Here is a 23,713-nt window from a genome sequence, read left to right as displayed (position 1 = left end):
TATAATGTTTCTGTGGAAATCATTATTCTTTCTTTGGCATCAGGTATATGATACAGGGCTAGGCATAAAAGCTTGCTGGTTATATGTTTGTGTGGCAAGCCAAGGCCCTTGGTTTTATCTCCAGTACTACAAACAACAACCGCACCGAAGTAAACATTCAAAACTAATGTTCTTAAGTATGTGGATAATATATTTGGAAATGTGCTTAAGTTTTTGGTATATGTTGAAGTTTACCTTAAAATTTGGGCTAGTTTAATTTTAACATTTCAATTCTGTATTCATACTGCTTTCACTTTTTAAAAAGCAGAATTTAAGAAAACATAGCTCCATTTTTTTAAAGAAAAAAAATAAGAGTAGAGATTGTGTAAATACCATTAAAAGACACTCTTCTAGGCTCAGAAATGTAATATCTAAAACTTTCAGTCACTAGAAAGGTACTTTTAGTCAAATGTCTTGTTACTACTTCTTGAAAAGTGCTTTGCAAAAAATTATCAAATAGGAAACCCTTTCTGTTACTGTTAAAAGTTTGTCATGTGAGCTTAGTATTCAGGGGAATTGGTCATAGAGTTTGGGTTCTAGTTCTGACTGTTCTCTCATAGCTATGTGACTTTGGGCAAGTTATTTGAGCTTTCCCTTTCATAGGCATTTTAAAAGTTATTATTGGTGTGTGTTTGTGCTGGGTACAGGCACTGTGCTGAAGCACAGGTACAGAGGTCAGGTCAACTTTCAAGTTGCTTTTAAGCTTCCACCGTGGGTTCTGGGTTGCACTTGGTCTAGCTTGCCCAGCAAGGAATTTACCTATGAGCCATTTGTTTGTCCTCCATCCCAACATTTTTAACTTATGCTAACAATCTCTACCTTGTGAAATACTTGTGAAGCAGTGTGTTATAATATGTAAGCTGTTGCTGTGCATTTCAAAGAATTGTAAAACTCAGTTTATCTTCTCTTGCAGATCTGTTGTTTCTTTTGGGTCTTACCTCATCAGTGTGCATTGTGTCTGAAATTATAAAGAAGGTTGAAAGAAGTAGGGAAAAGATTCAGAAGAATGCTAGTTCAACATCATCGTCTTTTCTTGAAGTATGATGCATATTGCATTTTTTTTTATTTGCAAACTACGAGTTGCAGTCTGAGAATCATTTAGAAGGGCAAGTTCAAGAGGATAATGAAGATTTAAGGACTTTTTAACTTTCCATTGACTGAAAATGAACATTAATGTTAAAGACTTGATTTGAAACTTTTAACCTGTTGGTAGTCCCAAGTGAAATTATGTAGCTTTGATATCATATTCTTTGATTTGAATTGGCTTTTGCAATTGAGTGGAACTTTATAAACATATGGGCAAATACTGAATTAAGAAATACAAACAGTAAAACCTGAACCACCTTCTGCACTTAAAGAGTTCTAATGTACAAATATACTGTCTGTCTTAGATGGATATAAATATTTTTTTTATTTTTAAATATTGTACTATTTATGGTGGTGGGGCTTTCTTACTAACACACAAATAAATGTAATCATTTCAAAGGCATTCCTTTCGGTTTAGAAATTGCCAGGAGTGCCGTATTTCAGCTCCCATGTTTCCTTTTTCCTGCAATGTAAGCAGACTGATAACCTTGTGCTACCATTTTTGTATTTCAAGGTTTTTTTGCACAGGATGTGACCACTGTCTGATAACTCTTTTCTTTTTGTGACTGAAAAGCATATACTGGAATTGAAGTAAATGTTTGCTCTTCTTTGTAAGTGTAAATGGTTGTTTTTTGTAGTTGTTTTTCATAGAGGTGTGAGTCTTTGATCTAGCAGGGCTATCATTGGCATTGCAGTTAAGAGTAACTATAGCTAACTCACAGGCATAGAGTAAAAAACAAGGCCAGGTTCAAATTTATAGCAGATTATATTAACATGTCTTTGTCTCCTTTTTTGGTTAATATGAATAGACTTTGTCAATATCATTTTGTCATTCCTTGCTTATAAATCAAACACTTCAGCTGAATAATTGACCTTTATTACTGTTTCATATGTATATTTTTAAGCCTATTTCTTAGAGAATATAGACTACTATACTTACAGAATAAAAGTCCCAAACTCAGATAGATAGCATATGAACCAGGGTGTGTTTGGGAGATCCTGTCTGAATCTTCTAGGCAGCTGCGTTGGCCTAGATTGTAGCACAACCCTGAGTCGTCTGTTCCTTATACCATTTGTTTGTGCCGTGTCTTCTATTTCATTGGGCATGCTTGGGAAATTGATGGAATTTGCTTTGTGTAATACCATCAGTTTTTATAAAAGCTTGATGAAATAAAGGTAAGTGTTATGTTTCGTATTTCATAAACTGTCAGAATAAACTGTTCCTAGGCTTGTTCAATATTAATGATGAATGTTAACACTGATGTGCTGTCATTGATAGGAGAGTTCTGTTGTTTGAGTCTTTACTACTGAAGCATGAGCATAAGGATTCAGAATGTTTGCACTTTGTTGTTACTCTTTTCAACTGAACTGTCACGTGTACATTGTTCTGTCTGATTAGATGGAACATGAAATCATTGTCTAATCAACTCTTAGAGGTTTCATGTCTCATAGCTAAATTTTATAAAGGTCTTTACATTCTGTTACAGACTTGAAAAATACATACTAAGTGCATATCCAGTCTTCTTTGTTTTACCTTATAGGTTGAGAATATAACTCATGAAATGAATGTGCCTATCTTCTCACTTGGTTTTTGAACTATAAAAATAAAATGATTTTTTCCATAAGCTCATTAATGACTTCCCACTTAGTATTGTTAATATTAAAATTATATTTGCAGATACTAAAATATTCAGACATTTTTATAGTTTTGAAAACAAGAATTAAATGTGTAATACAGATCCAGATTTCAATTTTCCAAATCCCATTAGGTCAGATTAGCATGGATCACTTAATTGTGTTAGCATCTAACTTTTAATTTTCACTCATTCTCCTTATCCTAGGACTTGTCCCTGGCTGTACCCTTCTTTTCTCCCCGTGAAGATTACTTCTTTAGGCTTTTTGATCCCATAGTAGCTAAGCTTCAAAGAAGAAAAGAGATAACCTTGAAATAATGCACCAGATGCTGAACACTGACCATGCCTGTGCCAGGCACTGGGAGATCCTGAGGTGAAGTAATAGTGAAGTTACACAACCCAAGGAGCCCCACCCTCAGAGTGTAGGATTTTTCCAACAGTATCAACTACCTTTATGAGAATAAGATATGTTGTTTTTCACATTTTACACTCATTCACTGCACATCTGATAAAATGGTAATCTTTCTGAAATTGAAATTGCTTTAATTTTGGATCTCTGAGTTTTGTCCACACTTAAAATAGTTTTTCACTGAAATGAATTGGTAACCACAGTAACTATCCATTTATGAATTAATTAACATTACATTGCTTTCTGCCTGTTGCCTGGCAATGTATGTGCAGTTTGTTTGGCTTGAATAACTCAAAACAAGCTGTGAAATGAACTGATTACTTTTCCATTCAAATTTTATTCAGTAACTGAGTGTACTGGGAATACAATGGCATTCTTGCCCTTTAGTACGTCTTGAAGAGGAAAAGCAGATAAAAAACATTAAGAAGCTATTTTATCAATGTTAATAGTGATCTTTGTGCATTTCTTTTAAAAGTACACATACATTAAAATAAATACAGCACACATTGTACTTTAGCATTTGAAAATCTTTGAAGTGGCTTTTCACACTAAGCTCTGTGATCTAAAAGTGGTGTGTACACTAACATGAAGACATAAAATATTAATCTCATTTGTCTGTGACTGAATAAACAGATTACCCTTATTAGCTAGTTGACATTTGATGTGATTGTTGAGTTCAGTTAGACTCTGGTTTGATAGCCTTGGCTTGTAGTAGTCAAGAGTTGCTTATTGCTGATAATGGATAATGTATTGATCAACAGACAATTTCCCATAAATATTGTTGTGTTGTTAGGTTTATGAATAAGTATTTTGATCTAGGAAGCTTTTAGTTCTCATATTAGAGGCCAGTGTGAAACATATCACCTAAAATATTACAGTGGAAGGAGAGAAATTACTTTGTGGGATGATGTTGCCATAAGACATTTCCTAGGACTAGGAGCATATTACTAACTCTTTCAGTGGGGAAGTTCCAGCCAAGAGGCAGTAGGCCTTTGCAACTGGACAGTAGAGTGTCCATAGAAGGCTTGGTAGGGAGTAGAAGGAACATTGAAACCCACAGAATATCTGTTATTAAGGCTGCAGGTATATGTGAAGGGCTGGAGGTGGTGACAGAACTTTTTCACTGTTTCATGATGGAAGATATGCTTTTGAGCTATTGAGACAGTAACCTACTCTAAGCAGATTTAAGTGGGACACAGGCGCATTTGAAATGAGAAACTCATGGTATCTTGGAGGTAATAAAATGAGTGGGCTGGCAAGAAGGCTCAGTGGGTAAAAGAGCTTGCCACTAATCCTGAAGGGTCTGAGTTCAATCCCCAGAGCCCACATAGCAGAGAGAGAGAACTGACTTCTACAGGATGTTTTCTGACCTCCTTGCATGCACCACAGCGCCTGTGCTCACACACATACCCATATACAACTAAAAAATAAATAATAAAGCTCAGCTTGGCAAACATGATTCTTTCATAAGTTTGATATAGTTCACACAGCACACAGCTGGACACATTAAAAGGCAGCAGTAAGAACCTTGTAGTTGCCTTTGCTATAGAGCTTTCACATTCAATATTTTTGTTCAGGCCAACGAGCTGGGAGCACTGGTCGGAACCATTGGTAGTTCTCTTTAGTGTCTGTAGTTAGATCTCTTAGGAGGTGAGGCAGGGAGAACGAAAGACTGTGTGTCTGAATCAGAGAGTCCTATAGCTTAGTTTGCTGTGTGGTGGACAAATGGGATTGACATGAGAGAACAGTGATGTGCTCTGACATGTTGTGACGGGAGAGTAGAGAGCTTTGTTTCACGTTAGCCAAGGCCTTTTCTAACCTCCTCTCATTCAGTCTGCCAGTACTACGTCCAGTTTTGGGGACAATATTCATTAACCTTAGTTTTGAGAATTACAAATTCTACCTGTATTTAAAGCCCAGAAGAAACATCAATATAAGATGGTTCCAGATTGCATGAAAGGGAAAGGGGTGTGATGGTTCTATTGCTGCACCTTATAGATTGCCAAGGGAAATATGTAAAGTTTCATCCTTTAGAAAATGTTGGAAATGCAAGTCCAAGTCTCTTTGTTGATAAATCTAGGCAGAAGTTTGGCAAAAGAACTTTTATTCAAGATTGAGTCATGTGATGAAGTGCGAGGGAAAAAAAATTGAAAATTTGAGCCATAGCTTTCATTCTTAGTAGTATTTGTTCGGTTTAATCTGAGCCCATTAGTGTTCCTGGGAACAGTACAAGAATGTATACAGGGTGGCAGGAAAGGTCAGTTTTGTAGGGCTGGTCCACATCATGGTTGATTTGTTACTACCCTCTTTTGCTCAATTCTAGCCAAACTGACAAATAATCTTTGTAACTATATTTCTTTGATGTCTGCATAGCTGCTTAGCCCATGAAAATTAAAATTTCTTTTTCTTTTTGGCAGGGGTAAGGATTGGGGATGAAGGTGAGACAGGGGTTCTCTGTATAGCCCTGGCTGTCCTGGAACTTGCTGTGTAGACCAGGCTGGCTTTGAACTCACAGAGATTCACCTGTCTCTGCCTCTGCCTCCTGATTACTGGGATTAAAACTGTGTACCACCATGCCTAGCTTATTTGAAAAGTAATAGCTACATGTCTTCCTCTTGGTAATGCTTTCTATAGAAACCACGTCTCTCAGTATCACTGATCAGAAATTGGGCCAATAGATAGATTTGTTCCAGAGGTTTGTTTTGTGGTGCTGTGTTTCTAGCATTAGAACTCTGACAAAATGTACTTTGAAATAGTTTAAAAATACATATACCACATTACAGGCAGATGATTGCCTACTAAACTTTTCCTGTTGTGAGCATACTGAAGTGTATATTGGTTGAGAAGTGGCATTTTGGCGCCATCTTATGGTCATAAAGAAAATACAATGCTTTGACCAGTCAGCTCCTGTTTGTTAAGTCTGCACCTTACAGCATAATACGAATGAGGCTGATGTGCAACGTTATCCATGAAGCAATATGGAAAAAGTTACCATTACGTAGCTGATTGTATAGAGAAGAATGTACACCTGAAAGTGAAGACACGAGGAACTGCATCTCACATACTGTAAACCTTAGGAAGTTATATCTTAGTGTGTTTTGTTGCATCTTTCTTCATAGCCATCTATATAATTGTGCAGTAGGGTTGGATTAGATTTCACAAGTGTCTTTCCATGTGGCACTGGTCTGGAAAGCCCATACATTAGCTTAAGTGTAAACACTAAGTGGTTTCTTTTAATCCTCTTGTATGGCATTGCTGCCATGGAATTGTGACTTAGAGGTTGACAAGTGATGCTGTGTAGGCCAATTCTGCATGCTACATATTTTCATTTTTTGTAATAGTTTATTGGAATACATTTCCATTCATTTACATATTGATTACCACTGTTTTCATGTCCCAACTGCAAGGGTAGTTGGAATAGGGACTGCAAGACTCAAAATACCTAAAATGCTTAACCAGATCGGGAGAGATGGCTTAGTGGTTAAGAGTACTTACTGCTCTTCCAGAGGACCTAGGTTCCATTCTGAGCACTCAAAAGGCAGCATACAACCATCTCTAACTCCAGTTCTAGGGAGTCTGATGCCCTCTTTTGGCCACCAAAGATACCAGTCACAGACATACATGCAGGCAAAATATCCATACATGTAAAATACAAAATAATAAAAAATTAAAATACCATTTGGTCCTTTATGGAAAATACTTGCCTACCAATTTAAATATCAAGAAGAAAATAGGTATGTATATTTCACTCATTGGCAAGAAGTGCACCAGTTTACTATGCAACTGGCCAGCTCTAAGATGTTAGTGTGCCTGCCAGGCTTTTGTGTGGAGAAGCGTGGCTCAGCCTGCACTCAGCTCATCCACAGGATTTGCCAGCCGTTACTGTGCTCATTCTTACAGTGGGTGGAGTGTTGTGCTTCTAGTCTCCCTCCACATATTTCCTCCCTCTCCTCCCATCTCCCTTCATCCAAGCTTTTATCCATCTGATGCAGCTTCTCCTGTCTCATCATCTTGCTCTCGCCTACCTTCTTCAGTGCCCAAGAGAAATGGCAACTTCCTGGGGATTCCAGCTTAATTTGAGTAAGCTAAAGTTTATTATTTTGCTTAGAAAAAGCAAGCCTCGATTGGAAAAACTAAAATAGCCCAACAACTCAGTCTTAAAGGAAAACCATACTCTTACCTTGTTTTCATAGAACATTCTACCCCAAAATGTGTTCATACAGCTATTACCATTTCTAAGGTAAAGCTGTTACATTTTTCAGTGAATTATTCTTACTGTTCATTCTTTTCTCCCCATTACTTCTTTATAAAACAGGTTATAATTAATTATAGTAGAGACAGTTTAATCAATTTGTCTTCTCTGTGTGTGTACACACACAAGGGTGTGTGTTTATGTGGAAGCTAGAGATCATCCTCACATACTATCTGACAGGGTTCATTGACTTAAAGGCTTACCGAGTAGACTAGATTGGCCAGTGAACCCAGGGGTCTGCCTGTCTGCATTACGCTACCTCACCTGCCTCTGTATATGTGTGTGTGTTTTAAGTGTGTGTGTGTGTGTGTGTGTGTGTGTGTGTGTGTGTGTGTGTGTGTGTGTATGTATGACTGGTTGGCACTGGGTGTCTTCCTCTGTCATGTTCCACCTTATTTTTTAAACAAGTTCTTGAATGAGCCTCGCTTTCACTGGCTAGCCAGCGAGTCCTCCAGGATCTACTTGTCTTCACCCCTTCAGCTCTGGGGCTAAAACTATATACAGCCATGTCCAGTTTTCACATGGACTCTGGGGATCCAAACCTAGGTCTTCGCACACATGTACCAAGTAATTTTCCCACTGGGTCATCTCTCCAGCTGGGATTTGTCTATTGAAAACTTATATGTATAAGTCTGGGTGCTAAAAGGCATACAGAACTTTGTCATTAGAAACCTGAGTTTGGGGATGTTCCCATTCCTAGATTTCACCTCCTTCCTCACAATGTCTACCTTTTTTTTTTTTTTTGATGGTGTGCCATAAGCATATAATTTGCCACCATGCAAAATGTAGAAATTCAGAGACAGTGAAGAAGCTGTACTGTAATACGTAGTGTTTTACTTCGATCACAAACTAAATTTCAGCGAAATAATAACTAGATAAAATGTATTAATAATGAAGAGGTTTTTAATTGATAACTTCCTTGATATTTACAATTTCAAATTACAAAAATTTCTTAAGTAAATATGCTTTCCAATAATATGTGATCGCTAAAGTAATTAAGGATATGAATGATTAAATATTTATGTCAGTAGACACAAATAGATAGTATACACAATAGCAAACACTGAATGAAATATCAATGTCTAACTTTTTTAAGGCCAAGGCAAGAGGGATTACAAGCAAACCAAAACCAAGCATGGGGATTGGGAAATTGATTAGATGCTTCTGCTTGCAACTGGACTGTCTCCTCAATCTGGTGTCCACAGTGTTTCAAAGCAAATTAATCTGCTAACGTGTAGAATAATCCAAATTACATGTATTTCACCATTGTTTCTATTATGACTGGAACATGACACCTCATTCCTGTAACATTCTCACATTCTTCACCATATCTGATCATCTTGACTGCATTTGCAGAATTCTGCCCTTAGCTTTGATAACCCTTGTTTCATGGTATCCTTTTCTGCTGTTAGACATCTACCTTTCCCCTGGTTCCTGTCTTTGTCCTTTCTTTTCAGGTATAGATGTTAACAGCATTGGCTATTTAGCACATTTTAGTGCCAGGCATGACTTACCATGTTTTAGTACTGGTACTAAATGCATATAGGCACATTATTTTGATTTTGTGTAGTGATTTAGAGTGTAGCCATTCTATTTCACAGATAGGGCAACTGAGAGGTAGTCACTGATTGCTTTTCTGCACAAAGGAGGAACAGGTAAGGCCATTTAAGTAATAAAGTTTTTTTGTCTGCTAAAATTATAATTTAAGTTAGGAATTCAAGTTGAAATACTAAAGTTCACTTGAGTCCCTTTTCTAGGAACAACTGTCATGGAAAAGATCAGAGATTATACTTACAAATAAAACTTTCAAGGTCTTATTTATAAAAAAAACTTGCACAAATAGGTATCAAGTATAACTTTACTGCCCCTAAATACAGAGCATATTTCTATTACAGTAAATGATTTTCTTTCTTCAGTTTTACCCCAAGATTTACTCATCTTAGCTGTCTGGAACTCCTTTGTTACTTGAACTGCTAATTGAAGATTGACGTGTCCAGAGCCTCAGGTGAGATTTCTTTTCCTAGAACTAAGTCAGAAAGAGCATGACTTGATTAAAAACACAGAAAACTAGATTTTGGGGATATGAAACACACCACATTCACTTTATATGAGGTGTTCTCATTGCCTCCTATACCTGATCTGGGTTTTTTGTTTGTTTTTCTTTTTTCTTTTTTTAAATCTTTAAAATGCCAGTCAACCTAAGGAAAATAGAAGAGGGAAGAAAAGAAAGGCCAGGACAAAAGTCACATGTAAGTGAATCTTCCTCTGATTCAACCTTGCCTCTTGGTGACTTCTGTCTCAGTACACAGCAGTCAAGTCTGCTCTTTGTACTTTGCACACTGTTGATAAAATGTTCTCATATCATTGTGTGCTTTCTCCCAAGCAGCTTATTAAGCAAGTATGACTCTTAGGAATCAGGTACTATATCCTTCCTGTCTGGTGAAGCCCATTAGATATTGTGGCATGCCTGTGGCCTTTCCTCTAATACACAATTATACACCAGCATAGGAAAAGTTTTGTCACAGTTTTTGATTGTCACAAGAAATAAGAGACTAGTGGATGCTATTTCCCTTACTGCAAGGGTAGATTTCAAGGGAATTTCCCATCTGCTATCAATGGCTAGAAAAAGCAACTTACACCATCATTAAGATTATTACTGATGGGATATATTAGTGGGAGAATAGACAGCTGTGCAAGTTAACCTATGTGTTCAGGAGGATCCACCCACCCACCCACCCACCCACCCACCCACCCACCCACCCACCCACCCATCCATCCATCCATCCATCCATCCATCCATCCATCCATCCATCCATCCATCCAATCTCTGTCTGTCTGAGGAAATATTACGATGTAACCAGCCCACCTGATGTCAGTGGTTAGAAAAGGAAAGCCAAATGACTTATGTTTAGGAGGAATCATTTATTTATTTATTTATGAAAATATTGCTATGTAGGTGTTTAGGATGAATCATCCATTTATTTATGTATCTGTTTATTCCTTTTTATTTATTTGAGAAAATATTACTATGTAGCCCAGGCCAGCCAAATTCACTGTTTAGTTCAAGCTGGCTCATACCCTTCCTGCCTGAACATTCTTTTTGAGTGCTGAGAATATAGGTGATAACAATCTTAATGAGAGGAAAAGCCAGCTGATACTATTTACATGAATTTCAATTACACTCTCTAGCTTGCACATTCTGCCTTAGCGCCTGTTAAGCCAGTTATTTACCAAAATGAGAGTGCTTTACCATGCAAGGTTGGCAGTTTTGAAAAGTGGCATTGACTAGCCAGGGAGTGGGACACTTGCACTGGCTTAATTTGTACATTATGTCCAAGAACCAAGGAAGGTAACACTTTAATATAGTCCCCATTAGACCTACTGTTTGTGGGTAAAGAATGTTTCTTCTCAACATGGATGCATGAGACTGTTCTGTTCTTGATCGTTTTAGTAAAAACGGTCTGTGGAGATACAAAAGCAACCCCACCAAGGAACATAATGCCCTCCTAAAATAATATCTCAAATACAAGAATACTTTGGGTTGAATACTTAAGGAGCAAATAGCATTGCATTATTTATGGAAACATTTGAAATCATGTAAGGGTATACTTACTGGTGGATGCCCAGTTTATTTTCTATGAGTGCTTGTCAACCTAGTGTAGAGAATTGTCAAATTTCAAGAACTAGACATAGGTTGGCTCAAATTGTCAACTTACACCATCATTAAGATTATTACTGATGGGATATATTAGTGGGAGAATAGACAGCTGTGCAAGTTAACCTATACTTTGAGACTTGCCCCTATGTACTAATCCCACTTGCTAATTCTTGGAACTAGCTAGCACCTTTACAAACCTATTGGTACTAGTAATTTTAGAATAGCACCTCTCAAAAGATTTTTCGAAGTTTGAGATAAATCTCAGGTTTCCCAAGGTGTCCTCAAACCTTCAGTCTTCAGTCTCATCCTCTTGATTTCTGAATTCTAGGCATGTGTCATCAAACCTATTTCAAACTGTTTTGACTATGGTGAGATACATATTTTTACAACCATTAAGTAGGAGATGCTCTGTCTGCTATTTTCCATCCTAATTCTTTGATTTATAAAATGCTGGCTTGGGATTGAGGCTTTAACTCAGTAGTAAAATGCTTGCTTACATGTACAGGGTCTGGGTTACATCCCCAGCACAGCAAAAAATCAAAACAAAACAAAAAGTGTTGGAGCCCTTACTAAAACCTAGCATGTGGAAGACCTGGAGTCTAGTGTTTATCTGAGATCATTTCTGTTCTTGATGTAGCAGCTCAGAATACTGTTTGTGGGCTGTTACAGTTGCAACTTACGCTGTAAGGCCTGGGGTGTATCTATGCATTTATCAATCATATGTAGTCTAATTTACCACATTTCTTTCTCTTAGATCTTCTGTCTTTTTTATGACCCGGACTTTTTGAACTCAAATGCAAAAGAAACCCTTTTAATGAAATGATTACTATCAGATTTCGTGGTATATTACTATGTAAGATTTCTATTCTTTAGACTATATGTTGCAACTTAAAGGCTAATACTTTATAGTCTTTAAGTTGCATGAGGAGTGAAAACACACTTAAGATATATAGATGTTTCTGGGCCAGCAATATGGCTCAGGAGGTAAAGTATTTGCTTCTAAACCTGCCTACCTGAATTTGGTCCCTGAAGCCCACATGGTGGGTTAGAACCAACTCTCATGAGTTGTTCTCTGATTTCCACACAAGTACCATGGTTCTTGTGATCCCAAGCCACATACAAGTAAATAAGTAATACAGAAATTTCTTAAATCAGGCTGTACTAAAAGTAGAGTACGAAATATCTTGGAATTCAGATGATCTGTTGTAAAATTTATCTCATAATAACCTAGTCCTAAAGAAAAATTAGTTTCAAGGGAGGTAAGAGAATTTTTTTTAAAAGTTAGAACCACAAATTTCATGTGATAAAGACTTTATTCAAGTTCTGAGGTCTCTACGTGCTCCTCCAAGCTTTCAACCATTAATAGCCCAAACCGATTGTTTCTGTCATACCATTGCCTGGTATCTGAGGTGGTTACCACTTTGTTCTTTGATTGGTTGGCAACCTTTTTCTTCTGCCTCCTTTTTTTTGAGTTTGATTGAGCCTTTGGTAAAAATAATTCAGCTGGCGCGTATGACCTTGTGGCATTGAACAGATGTTCATAAAGTTGCTTTGCCTTGGGACACATGTTCAGGAGGCTTTCTGCAGAGGTGGATGCTACCAGTTGCTGGCAGAGTCCATGCACCAGGCTTCCACTGTACAACCTGTTCAGTGGGAGAACAACATGGTTTGAAAGCATCAGTTTAGTGCAGTGGGACAACTAAGATGATCATTTCCAACAGAAGTATATAAACACTCAGCTTACTGCTTCTATATAACCAGTAAAATTACTTTTTGGAACTGAGTAGTTCAAATGAGTACTTTGGCTGCCGACATAAAACCTTGTGATGATGCTAGCCTGGAGTTAATTAGGCCTCTCTAACACGTCCAAGTAAAGGAACTTAATAAAATGGCCTTGGTAAACCAAATAGACAGTTTATTACAATATCAGAAAATTGTAATGACATCATTTGTGGTCATTTGGAGTAAAAAAAAAAAACACTACACAAATGTAAAATGGGACTAACTAGAACCCCTAAATTTAATGACTCATGACCAGAGTTGATCAACCTGGTGTATTTTGGCAATCAGTGCAGAGCCTGCATTTAAAAAGTCTTGATTATGTTGAGATGCAACAGTAGTCCTGCAGAAAACATATTAAGGGAAAAACAAACAAACATGAGTGATATTGGTACCACTGTTTTGTTGTGAAGAGAACTATGGCATGTGGTTCCCAGACAGGATCCAGTTAAGAATGATCAAACTTGCTGGGCGGTGGTGGCACATGCCTTTAATCCCAGCACTCGGGAGGCAGAGGCAGGCGGATCTCTGAGTTCGAGGCCGGGCGGGTCCAACAGCCTCCAAAACAATACAGAGAAACCCTGTCTCGTAAAACCAAAAAAAAAAAAAAAAAAAAAAAAAAAAAGAATGATCAAACTTACCAAAGGAAAAGAAAAAAAAAAAAACCAACAACAAAAAGTCAGCCCAAAGATCAAAGGCCAGTTCATCAGACTTGTGTGGTGGTTTTGTGTTACCTCTGACATGAGGTCCAGAGATACATTAACAAAAGTAAGGCTGGGCTTACCAAGTCAGTGGTAGAGGCCCTGTGCTCAGTCCCTAGTACCACACAGACACCGAGCAAGCAAGCCTTTTATTGCCAAGCTTTATGGTGCCCCATGTTTTTACTCATTGCATATATGCTAGGCTCTGGAGCTTGTCCTTGAAGAGTTAGCACGGAATACACATGAAGCATATATGCATTCTCAAATTCTGTTTTCTAGCCATTACCTTCCCATCTTTCCCTCTAGTACTTCTGGATGGAGAGTTACCAAGATGCCTAATCCATTGTTAACTATCACTTTTCCCTGGGTCCACATCTGTTCAATCCAGCTGAAACTCCAGTGTTAAACTCTGGCATACAGGTTCAGCTCCCTTTTTTCTATACTCTCTGACAAGACAAATCCCCAGAGACAGCTCCAAGAGAACAGAGATTTTCTTTTTGTTTACTACACCCTAGCACAGAGTAGGCATTTAATAACTACTTGAAATACACACACACTTGCGCGATATACGCCAGTAACAAAATGTGCCTGGGGTAGATTGGCAGAAAAAAAAATCTCCACAAAATATTGATTCAAACATCCAAAAGAATTGAGAGGTAATTAGTTATATCTACTAACTGATTTTTGAAAAACTAGAGACAACTGAAACTGGAAATATTTTCCATTTCCAGAGCTTCAGTTATAACTGTGTTCTAAGATTGAGTATAGTAACATTGACTGTTTTCAAAGCAGCTTGTTTTAGATATAAAGATATAAATCTGTGTGTACCCATTTGAACTAAAGTTTCCCATGATGCTTACTGAGTTAGGTCTGGCTCTGGGAGAGGAGTGGACAGCAGCTGGTTGAGATACAATCCCATCTGGAGACAGCACTGCCACTGACAGAAGACGTGAGCTGTGTCTAAATCCAATCTTGCACTCGGCCGCATGGGTACCTTCACCCGTTGTAACTCTTCATAGAGCATGCTGGCACCACCTGCCTGTGGATCTTCCTCACCTAGATAAAGAAACCACCCAAAGGCAGCATTTCCAAAACTCACTGCACCAGTTTGCACTTTCCCTACATACCAATATCAAAGCCCCCAAAGACAAGTGGTTTGAAAACTAGTTGCTTTTTCATAGATGCCTCATTATAAAAATGGAAATATTTACACTGAAGGTCCCTTTTCATGATGACTTTATGCAACCCCAAATTATTGATTTTTTTTCCTTGAAATAAGATCTCTCTGTAGTATGTTACCTGACCTTAAACAAGTCTGCATATAATTCTCTAAGATCTGTGACTATGAGAATGTGACATTAAACACCATTCTCTTCACTGTTTTTATCTGCTCATTACTCTCACAGATGCCCCTATGGGGTAGCACATTTGTTAAAGACAGCTCATATAGGTTGAAAGCAGAGTTTGCCTGTTTTACAGGAGGTAAACTAAAGTATGAATAATCCATTGCTTCTTAACAGAAGGGGCAAGAACCAACAACCTTAGGAGATGCAACTTCTGCGGGTTTGTTTGAGCAGAGGTGCATAAAATAACTTTGGGACCAACGTGAAAAATAATAAAAAGGAGGCCCACCTTTCACAATTAGCAGGAAGCAAGGCACTGAGCCTGCCTGGGTGCGGGGTCCATATTTCCTAAAAGAAAACAGACAGACATGCCCCTTCTGTAGGACTCACGCAAAACCTTAATGGGCTCATGTTATGGGAATTTCTGTATTTATTTAGATAGAACATAGTTTCAGTGTTCTTAAAGCCATGAGCCATGGACCTGACCTGTTGATTGTCATATAACAATGGTCCGTCTGATGGCTACTACCAGATCTAAGCCTGAATATTTGGGATGTTTTGAGTTCTTGTTGTTTCATTCTTAAACTCATAGAATACACCAAGACAGGACTATCTACAGAACTCTTACCATGATGAGACTGTTTTCTCTGTACACATGCCATTTATAATCTTTTAAGGAGAATGTTGCATTAAAGAACTAGAATGTTCCAATGTTTCATTTATTTCACCCAATACTTAAATGCAGACAAAAGTGCTCAGGCTATTTCTCTAGTGGAAACAAGTTTTTATTTTTTCTATTATTACTTACATGTTAATTAAAACTTAAAAGCCTTAAAGATAGAAAACACTATAAGCAAGAATACTGTGGTTGGAAGTATTGAGAAATTTGATTTTTCTGGACAAGTGCAAGTAAGTTTACTGTGCTGCTGCTGCTGCATTAGTGGTAATGGTGTAGCAGGAATGAAATATACTTAGAGCATCAAGTATCCCAGAGTAGATAGAGTTAGGCAGTACTAGCACATCCCAGCTGGTATACCTGAGGCCAAGCTCCTGGCTCTTAAGTTCAGCACATGGAACTATTATGAATATTTACCAGTGAAGGGTATGTTGGCACCTTCTAAGTTCTGTCGTAATAGGGGTCAACTGTTTTTTTGTTCGTGTGAATTCTTGAGAATGTACAGTTTACACATAACTTGACAAAACATTCATGGATTTCTAGAACTTACCAGAGCAGTTGATGATGGCTTGCAAGGGCTCCATCAGCATCCCCAGCAGTAAAGCCTGCAGATGACAGAGCTTTGCCTTGGCCTCTGTGGACTGCAACCAGTAACAAGTGACAGCAATGGGCAACTTCAACAAAGCAGGGATGGACTCCAGGACAACCTGATTGACCTTCAGGGCTTCTAACAGAAGTATCTGCCGCCTAGCCAAGGGGAGCTGAAAATATTAAATATTCTGCAAATTAGAGATTTTGTGTGTGTGTGTTTTAGTAGCATGAAGAGATTTAATTCTGTGGAAGTTAATAAATTATGTTTGGTTATTTGAAGGACATTACCTTCTGTGCCCTCTAAATAGCTTTTCTTGTGTTTCTGCCCCATTTCTCTGAGCATATTCAGTATACACATCTCTCAAGAACCTTGTCAGAAATTCAGTCCTGAGGCCCTACCCCTTAATTTTGATTGAGTAATCTGAGAGGAGTCTAAGAACTTACATTTTAGCTGGAGCCCACATGCTTTTACGGTGGGAAACAAAGATCTACATCAACCCTGCCCTTAGCTGCTAGTGTGGGTTCGGTACCGCTTTCTCTCTGATGCCCTAACTGACCACCTCCACAAAATGGATTACAAATACGTCTGGCCATGTGGCTACTTGAGGTTAGAGATATGGTGGGGTAATCTTAATGACTTCCTATACTGTGCTTGCAGTATACAAATGTACCCACTTTCCTCATACACTTTACATTAGAAGGTATTTCAAACACAAGCTGAGAAGTTAACAGCCATGGGAGCTTTGAGCTGTTTGCTGAATTTTACTCAGATGAATCAAGATGTTGGAAATTGTAAAGCGCCTTCAAGGCCACACTTTGATAAGCATTTACAAAAGGAGTTGTACTTCTAGTTAGAGAAATACCCTCCCATCCAGAGGATGAGACAGTGGGGTACATTCTTAGTACTTACCGGATCATTAGTATAGTGTGACTGATAGATAACATATTAATTCAAATAAAAACACATCATAATTGACAAGATAATTACATCATTAATGTCTGGGGCCTTTGGATAGTTCAACTACTCTAAATATAGTTTCAGTAATTTAATATTGTTAATCTCAGTAATTTAATTTTATAGTTGTTACTAAAGTTCTTTATAATATAGCAGCAACTCCCACTATAAGTAGGACTCACACTTTATGTGAAAACAAATCTAAACTTCAAGTTATAACTTTATGAACAAAGTAGTCTAGGATTTGACATCAGAGATTCTGCCCTCAAAAGCTGGCTTTGGGCAAGTTTCTGAGGGCTTTTCTAGTCTGATGATCTGTAAAATGAGCCTTATGTGCTGGAGTTTTTTTTGAACTGTTCAGTCCTCAACACCTTCTAGAGAAGGAATTACTCTGCTTGTAGTTCCATTGTTTTGCTCCCAGGCCTATTTGGGACTATCCCATTCTTTTTTTTTTTTTTTTTTTTTTTTTTTTTTTGTCTGCACATGTATCTACTGATGTTTTAATTATCATCTGCTGCCCCACAGCCCCTCAGTCAGCACCCCTGTGGCCACAGATATGGAGGTTTAAATTGAGTCGCTATCATTTTATTTATCAATAAGACTCAGAAGTCAAAGGCTGGGGTGAAAATCTAGCTCAGGGAGGCTGAGTAGCAACTAGCTGACTTTTTTTTTTTTTTCAGCAAAAGAGCGTTCAAACTATCTTTCCTGTGTGTCTTCTCTATCCAAATTGCTGACTTTTCTGTGGCTAATTCTGATCAGCTAGTAACTAGTTATACTCCCTGAGTGTCAGAGTGTGATCAAAATATCCCACAACATCCCATTTTGATTTGGTGGGAATTAAATGAGCCAATATGTAAAGACTAACATGAGCTGTTACAAAGCCAAAGAATTACATTATGTTAAAAGCAGGAATGATCACAAGGTTTCTGTACTTGAACCTGCATCTGTGTCTGGAAATTTGCACCTGGCATCAATTAGAATTATGGGCTAATAAGAGCTTAAAACCATTGAGCTAAATACAAAACTGACTAACTCATGCCAAAGGCAAGCAAACTGGTATAACATGGTGCAAAGTGTATGAAAATTTCCTCTTACTTTGAATACAACTAGGTGCTAAGAAGCCTTTAGTTACTCATCAAGAAATAGCATGCTACATCTCACTGATTGGATTAGATTTCATAGCCAGAAAAGTGGCCTGATCCCTATTTCACACCCTGCCCCTTCTGGACAGATTGTAGTTGTAATGTGAGAGGAAGAGGTAATTGTTTTCATGATCTTGGGAGTAGATAGTAATTTCCTAAGAAGATCACAAAAGAGTAACCATAAATAATAAAAATGTAAATGACTACACTAAAACTGTTTAATAAAATATACTACAGTGAAAGTCAGAATGGGAGGTCCTGGCCACAGTGTTAATTGACAAATGATCAGTAGGCCAAAAGCCCAGAAAAATAGGAAAAAGACTTCACACAGAATATTTTATGGCTAAAGATCACAAGCAGGTCATCAGAGCCAACCCAAATTACTAAGATGATATAACCCACACCACAACAGCTAGAATGTTTCCTGGCTAATAAACACCTAGTGTTGGCAAGAGCACGGGAAAAAGCAGTCTCCTGTGCTGCTGGTGGGAATGTAGTGGGCCAACTGGCAAGACTTTTTGGCAAGACTTCTAAAGAACTGAGCATAGTGTCTTTCCTACCCAACCCGGCAACTCCACATATGTGCAACAGAAGTATGTCCTTATGTTACAGGTGATGTGCACCACAGTATTCCTGGCAGTGTCTGAGACAGCACAACTGGAAACCACCCAGAAGAAAAGTCATTCTTGGTATATTAATTCCCACAATGCAGTGAGTTTTACAGCAGGGAGAAAATGAACCAGTTGTGAGTCTCACAGATACACTGAATAAAAGATGCCTGTTGGAAAAGATCATTTTATAAAGTATATGTACAGATTAAATCCTGTGGGGAAGAAGTTTAACTGAAACTCTTGTTTTCTTTGAGCTATAAATAACATTGTTAGAAAATTCAACCCCTTTAACGCACACAGTCCAATAGTTTTAGTATACATAAGGCTTGTACAGCCATTATCAATCCCAGAACATTTTCATCACCTCCAAAGAAAGCACTGTTTCTATAAGTAGTTCATTCCCAGTGCCAAGGATACTTTTGGGACTTATTAATCTCCTTTCCTTACGCTTTTGCTGTCACTAGTGAAGAGGCTAAAAATGCACAATGGGCATTTTGGGTCACATAGTTATTGTGGGGGATACCAATCTGTTAATTCGAAGAAGCTTAACACCCTTGCTTTACCCCACTAGATCTCAGTGGCAACTCCACCCTTTCCACTCCCTAGGAAGTGACGACCACTATCACATGTCCCCTTGGGGATCAAACTGGAAGCCAGTAAAGTCTGATCACCACCACAGGGAAACTGGCTGCTATCCTTTACACGAGTAAGTTTGTGCCAATAACATGATGAGTCTGAGAGTGAATATTTAGTTGGAGCTAAAAACAAACAAAAAACCCCAGTGGGCATTGCAAATGCCATTATAAGTTCATTTATATTTAGTTTGTATGTTTAATTGTGTTATCAGCTTCATATCTGTTATTCTTAATATATTTACATATTATCAAAAGCAAAAGCAACACTGGGATCCATGAGAACATTTTCTTCCTTGAAATGATGACTGATCTGAGTGTTACTTAGACTTAAGCAATACCAAGATAGGCTAAGACATGTGTTTAGGGATCAGTTTAAGCAAGTCACCATGATGCCACAACCCTTTAGCCTAAAGAAAAAAGGTCCTCATTAATAAAACCTTTAGGCAGAAGCACCTTAACTTGGAGATAATCTAAGATGCTCTTATGCTCATATCAAGTGCCTACATGCACACTCCTTTTGCAGTTCAGAATTTTTCCTTTTCCTCTTTTTTTTTTTAAAGTTATATAACCTTATTCTAGTTGGGATCAATATAATATGGTAACTGCAAAGGAAACAGGCTACTGAAGAACACCGAGAAGAGCAAATTTAGTGCCACAAGTGCTAGATTTATATCTTAGTACTAACCCTAGCTAAGAGATTACCTAGTTCACTGGAGTTCACACACAACAGGAAGGCATGATGGGAACAAATAAGAGACACTACATATGAAAGCAACTTATAATCTAAAAAGAGATATCTAAGAATTTCATTAGTCTTACAAACTTACCTCAATCAATTTGCTCAAGTCAGAATGATCTTTGAGCAGTTGCTTTGCATAAACAACTGATGTTTTGATATTTTTACTAATCCTTTCCACTTCGTTGAAAGCCAGAGGCTGAGAAGGCACTGTCTTCTGGGACATATTTTCTGGATTCGATGAGGCATTCAAAAGAAGCCCATAGATGATTTGCCGGATGGGCTGAGCTATTCTGTGGGCATTTGGTCGCTGCATATTTTCTACCTGTGTGTGAAGAAAGGTCCTTTGGAGCACCAAAGCATCACTGATGAAAGGTGGTAGCTGGCCTTTGGCTAAAGCTACCAGTACCCACTCTGGTAGGTCCAGATTCAAAGTGTCTGGACAGACATAAGTACCGTAGCAGAAGAAGTCCTGCAGCTTCACCTGGGATGGCTGGTACTCCTCCATGGAACAGTAGAGAAGTTTCTTAACATCTTCTCGGCCCTTTTTGGGGAGATACTTCAGAACATTATCTAGTGCTTCGGCGGGGCCATCAAAATGAGACAACCAGTTCAGAAGTCCCTGAACTCGGTGATACCTCCTCCCCTTAGAACTAACAGGAAGACGTGCTTTACTTAGGAATGTTTCTATGATGGGCAGATTAACATGGTCATTTCCACACAGCACCGCAAACAGAGGTAACAGAGATTTGTTCAGGTTGCTGAAGTAATGGCAGAATGCGTCAAGGGAAAAGCATTTGGCAGGAATATAGTAATCTTGTGTATTGTTAACAGTGTTCAGATTTCTCCACTGAAAGCTATTCAGTGGGCAGAACCCACTTTTCAGGTCAAAAATGCAAAAGTCACTATCTGATGATAGCACAGGGCAATTCCAATGATTTGCAAGTGTCATAATGTCTCGATCTGCTTCTGAAAAACTCTGGACGAAACATACCTTAAGTCTGATCAAAACCTGTATGAACACTTCTCGGATGAGCAAGGGACACACATTCCCACCCCCACCAACAGAAAGGGAATGGGCCGCTTGGATCTTCTCTCTAGCTCTATCCTTCAAAGTTGTAAGCTTTTTATCTGAAATGTCACATCCTCCATCTAATACAACATATGGACAAATATGACAAGCAAACAGTGATTCAAAGAATTTCTGTACAACATTTGCAAATGAATCATAGTCCCCTCCATACCGGAGTTCCAAGTTTGAATTGAAGCAAAGTCGGTGGAAAAGAGAATAGCCATCAATGATAATTTTTGTGTCCCGCAATTTCAAATCAGTGAAGAATTCATTACTATAATCTTCCACGAAACTCATTAGTCCTCGGATGCCCATGATGACTGACAGAAATACCTGTCGAAACAATAAGAAAAACACAATTTGAATGGGTGGTGCTTCTGATGGCTATTCTTGGTTGCTAATTTGGCTATATCTGGAATCAACCAAGACTCAAGCTGTTGGGTATACTGGTGAGGGATTTTTCTTAATTGGATCATTGGAGGTGGGAAGACCCACCTTAAATCTAGACGACACCTTCTGGTGGCAGCCTACACAAAGAACATGAACAAAGAAAGTTCTTGCTTTTTGCCCACTTTCTCTAACTCTCCCTGGCAAGTTCATTCCTTCCCTGGCATTAGAGCCTACTTCAGCATTCTGGTGGATACTGGAGACCTGCTGAGATATTCATTCTCATGGGCTGAACAACTACTGAATTCTTGGACTTTTCCTTGGGAGATAGCCATTGTTAGCATTGTCAGACCACTATGCCGGGTGTTGGTGGCACACGCCTTTAATCCCAGCACTTGGGAGGCAGAGCAGACGGATCTCTGAGTTCGAGGCCAGCCTGGTCTACAGAGTGAGCTCCAGGACAGTCTCCAAAACAATACAGAGAAACCCTGTCTCGAAAAACCAAAAAGAATTGTCAGACCACTGACTTTAAGCCACTCTAATAAATCTCTGTGTGTGTACACAGATCCTATCAGTTCTGTTTCTCTAGAGAATTCTGACTAGTACAATGCCTTTTGGGGTACCAGATCATTGCTTTAATAGAAAATGAGACATGCTCTTTAAATAGACTGTCTTGGGTGTCAGCATATCTAACAATATTTTTCCTTGTGTGGTGCAAGACACAAACTCGTTTCATGGGGTTTGATCTTTGGTTGGCCTCATATGAACACTATGGTCACACCAACATAGAAATTCTACAGATTTTGCTACTAATGTTTCCACTTTATAAGACTGGGTATCTGTTTGGTGAGGGTCAAGGCAAAAAGTCCTAAGCTATAAAAATGACACCCTTATCAATGTTATAAATCTCAGTGTAGGGCACATAACAATCTAATTTTTCTTTATTATGAATAAGACTCTTCTTACAGGTCCTGAGTGTGGGGTGTAAAGCTTACATGGTGGCCAGTGGATAGCAGTTGGGGGTAAGTAAAAACTACAGATTTATGCTTCTAAGACCCCCAACTATCCAATTTCAATACCAATTATTTACATCTTCTTCTGGCTAACAACTCATAGGACTGGTTGGTATTACTGGTTTTTCTCTGGCCTCAGACTTCAAATATAGCTTAACATGGTACTATTATCGACCTTGCCTTTCTTTAAAATCGTGATTTTTTTTTTTTGCCAATGTTGGAATTTTTGTTTTTTTGTTTTTCGAGACAGGGTTTCTCTATATTGTTTTGGAGGCTGTCCTGCAACTCGCTCTGTAGACCAGGCTGGCCTCGAACTCACAGTGATCCGCCTGCCTCTGCCTCCAGAGTGCTGGGATTAAAGGCGTGCGCCACCAACGCCCAGTGAATTATTGCATTTTGATTTTTTGAGATTCATCACCCTGAATATTTGTTTTGGGCATTTGCTTACATTTCACCTCACTTAGATCCACCTCGGCCAGCACCTCAGCACTTTTAATTCTGAATAGTAATTTCTTTTCCGGTCTGTCTGGTGGTTTCTATAAACCCAAGCTAATGACATGACCTTGCGTGGAGTAGCTCAACCAATGCAAGCCAGGTAGGGCAAAGGTGCCCAAAAGCTAGGATCTAATTCCTCAAACACAGATCTTCCTACCCCAAGCCACCCCAGCCCTATCAACCCACCTTCTGCTTCCTCCCGGAGGCCCACTCCCTTCGTCAGCAGCTCGTAGGAGCCTAGGGTGAACTGACAGGTCCGGAGATGAGTTGAAGACCCCGAGCGGAAACCGGAAGTGCCCTGGATCGGCGGCCCTGGGAAGCCTGGCCTCGGGAAGCTAAGGGTGCTGCCGCTAGCGGGGAAGGGTTTTCCGGCCGGAGGCGGTAACTTGGTGTTGAAGGTTGAGATGTTTGTCCCATGATTGCGGCAGCTTCCTCAGGGACGCTCGGCCCGCCTCGCCCCCTCCGCTCCGCTCTGCCTCATTGGGTCTCAGGTGCTTCC

General features: G+C 38.8%; 2 protein-coding genes across 7 annotated transcripts in view; one reads left to right on the top strand and one right to left on the bottom strand.

The window, feature by feature from the left end:
- The window catches only part of Atp2c1 (ATPase secretory pathway Ca2+ transporting 1), a 90,999-nt gene extending 87,188 nt beyond the window's left edge, over window positions 1-3,811 (top strand). For all 3 annotated transcript variants that reach the window (XM_005074840.4, XM_040739893.1, XM_040739892.1), the window contains 2 exons: window positions 953-1,077; window positions 2,967-3,811. In XM_005074840.4, coding sequence (XP_005074897.2) covers window positions 953-1,077; window positions 2,967-3,077 — 236 coding nt within the window. In that variant the 3' untranslated portion in view covers window positions 3,078-3,811. The remainder of the gene's footprint in view (window positions 1-952; window positions 1,078-2,966) is intronic.
- An 8,561-nt stretch (window positions 3,812-12,372) lies between these two features.
- Window positions 12,373-23,695, bottom strand: Aste1 (asteroid homolog 1). Of its 4 annotated transcripts, none has more exons than XM_005074842.4 (5): window positions 23,401-23,695; window positions 20,339-21,652; window positions 16,128-16,338; window positions 14,419-14,614; window positions 12,373-12,721 (listed from the first exon to the last, which is right to left on the bottom strand). In XM_005074842.4, the coding sequence occupies exons 2-5, from the start codon at window positions 21,632-21,634 to the stop codon at window positions 12,391-12,393; spliced, it is 2,034 nt and encodes a 677-aa protein (XP_005074899.1). In that variant the 5' UTR covers window positions 21,635-21,652; window positions 23,401-23,695; the 3' UTR covers window positions 12,373-12,390. The 4 variants fall into 4 exon arrangements, with proteins under 4 accessions (XP_005074899.1, XP_012972453.1, XP_040595828.1 ...); XM_013116999.2 differs by lacking the exon at window positions 23,401-23,695 and having other exon boundaries at window positions 20,339-20,572; window positions 21,492-21,626; XM_040739894.1 differs by lacking the exon at window positions 23,401-23,695 and having other exon boundaries at window positions 20,339-21,399; window positions 21,492-21,543.
- Window positions 23,696-23,713: the final 18 nt, after the last annotated feature.

Source organism: Mesocricetus auratus, unplaced genomic scaffold, assembly GCF_017639785.1.
Source record: "Mesocricetus auratus isolate SY011 unplaced genomic scaffold, BCM_Maur_2.0 Super-Scaffold_100691, whole genome shotgun sequence".
NCBI classification, from domain to species: Eukaryota; Metazoa; Chordata; class Mammalia; order Rodentia; family Cricetidae; genus Mesocricetus; species Mesocricetus auratus.
This window is presented reverse-complemented; position numbering and strand designations above follow the sequence as displayed.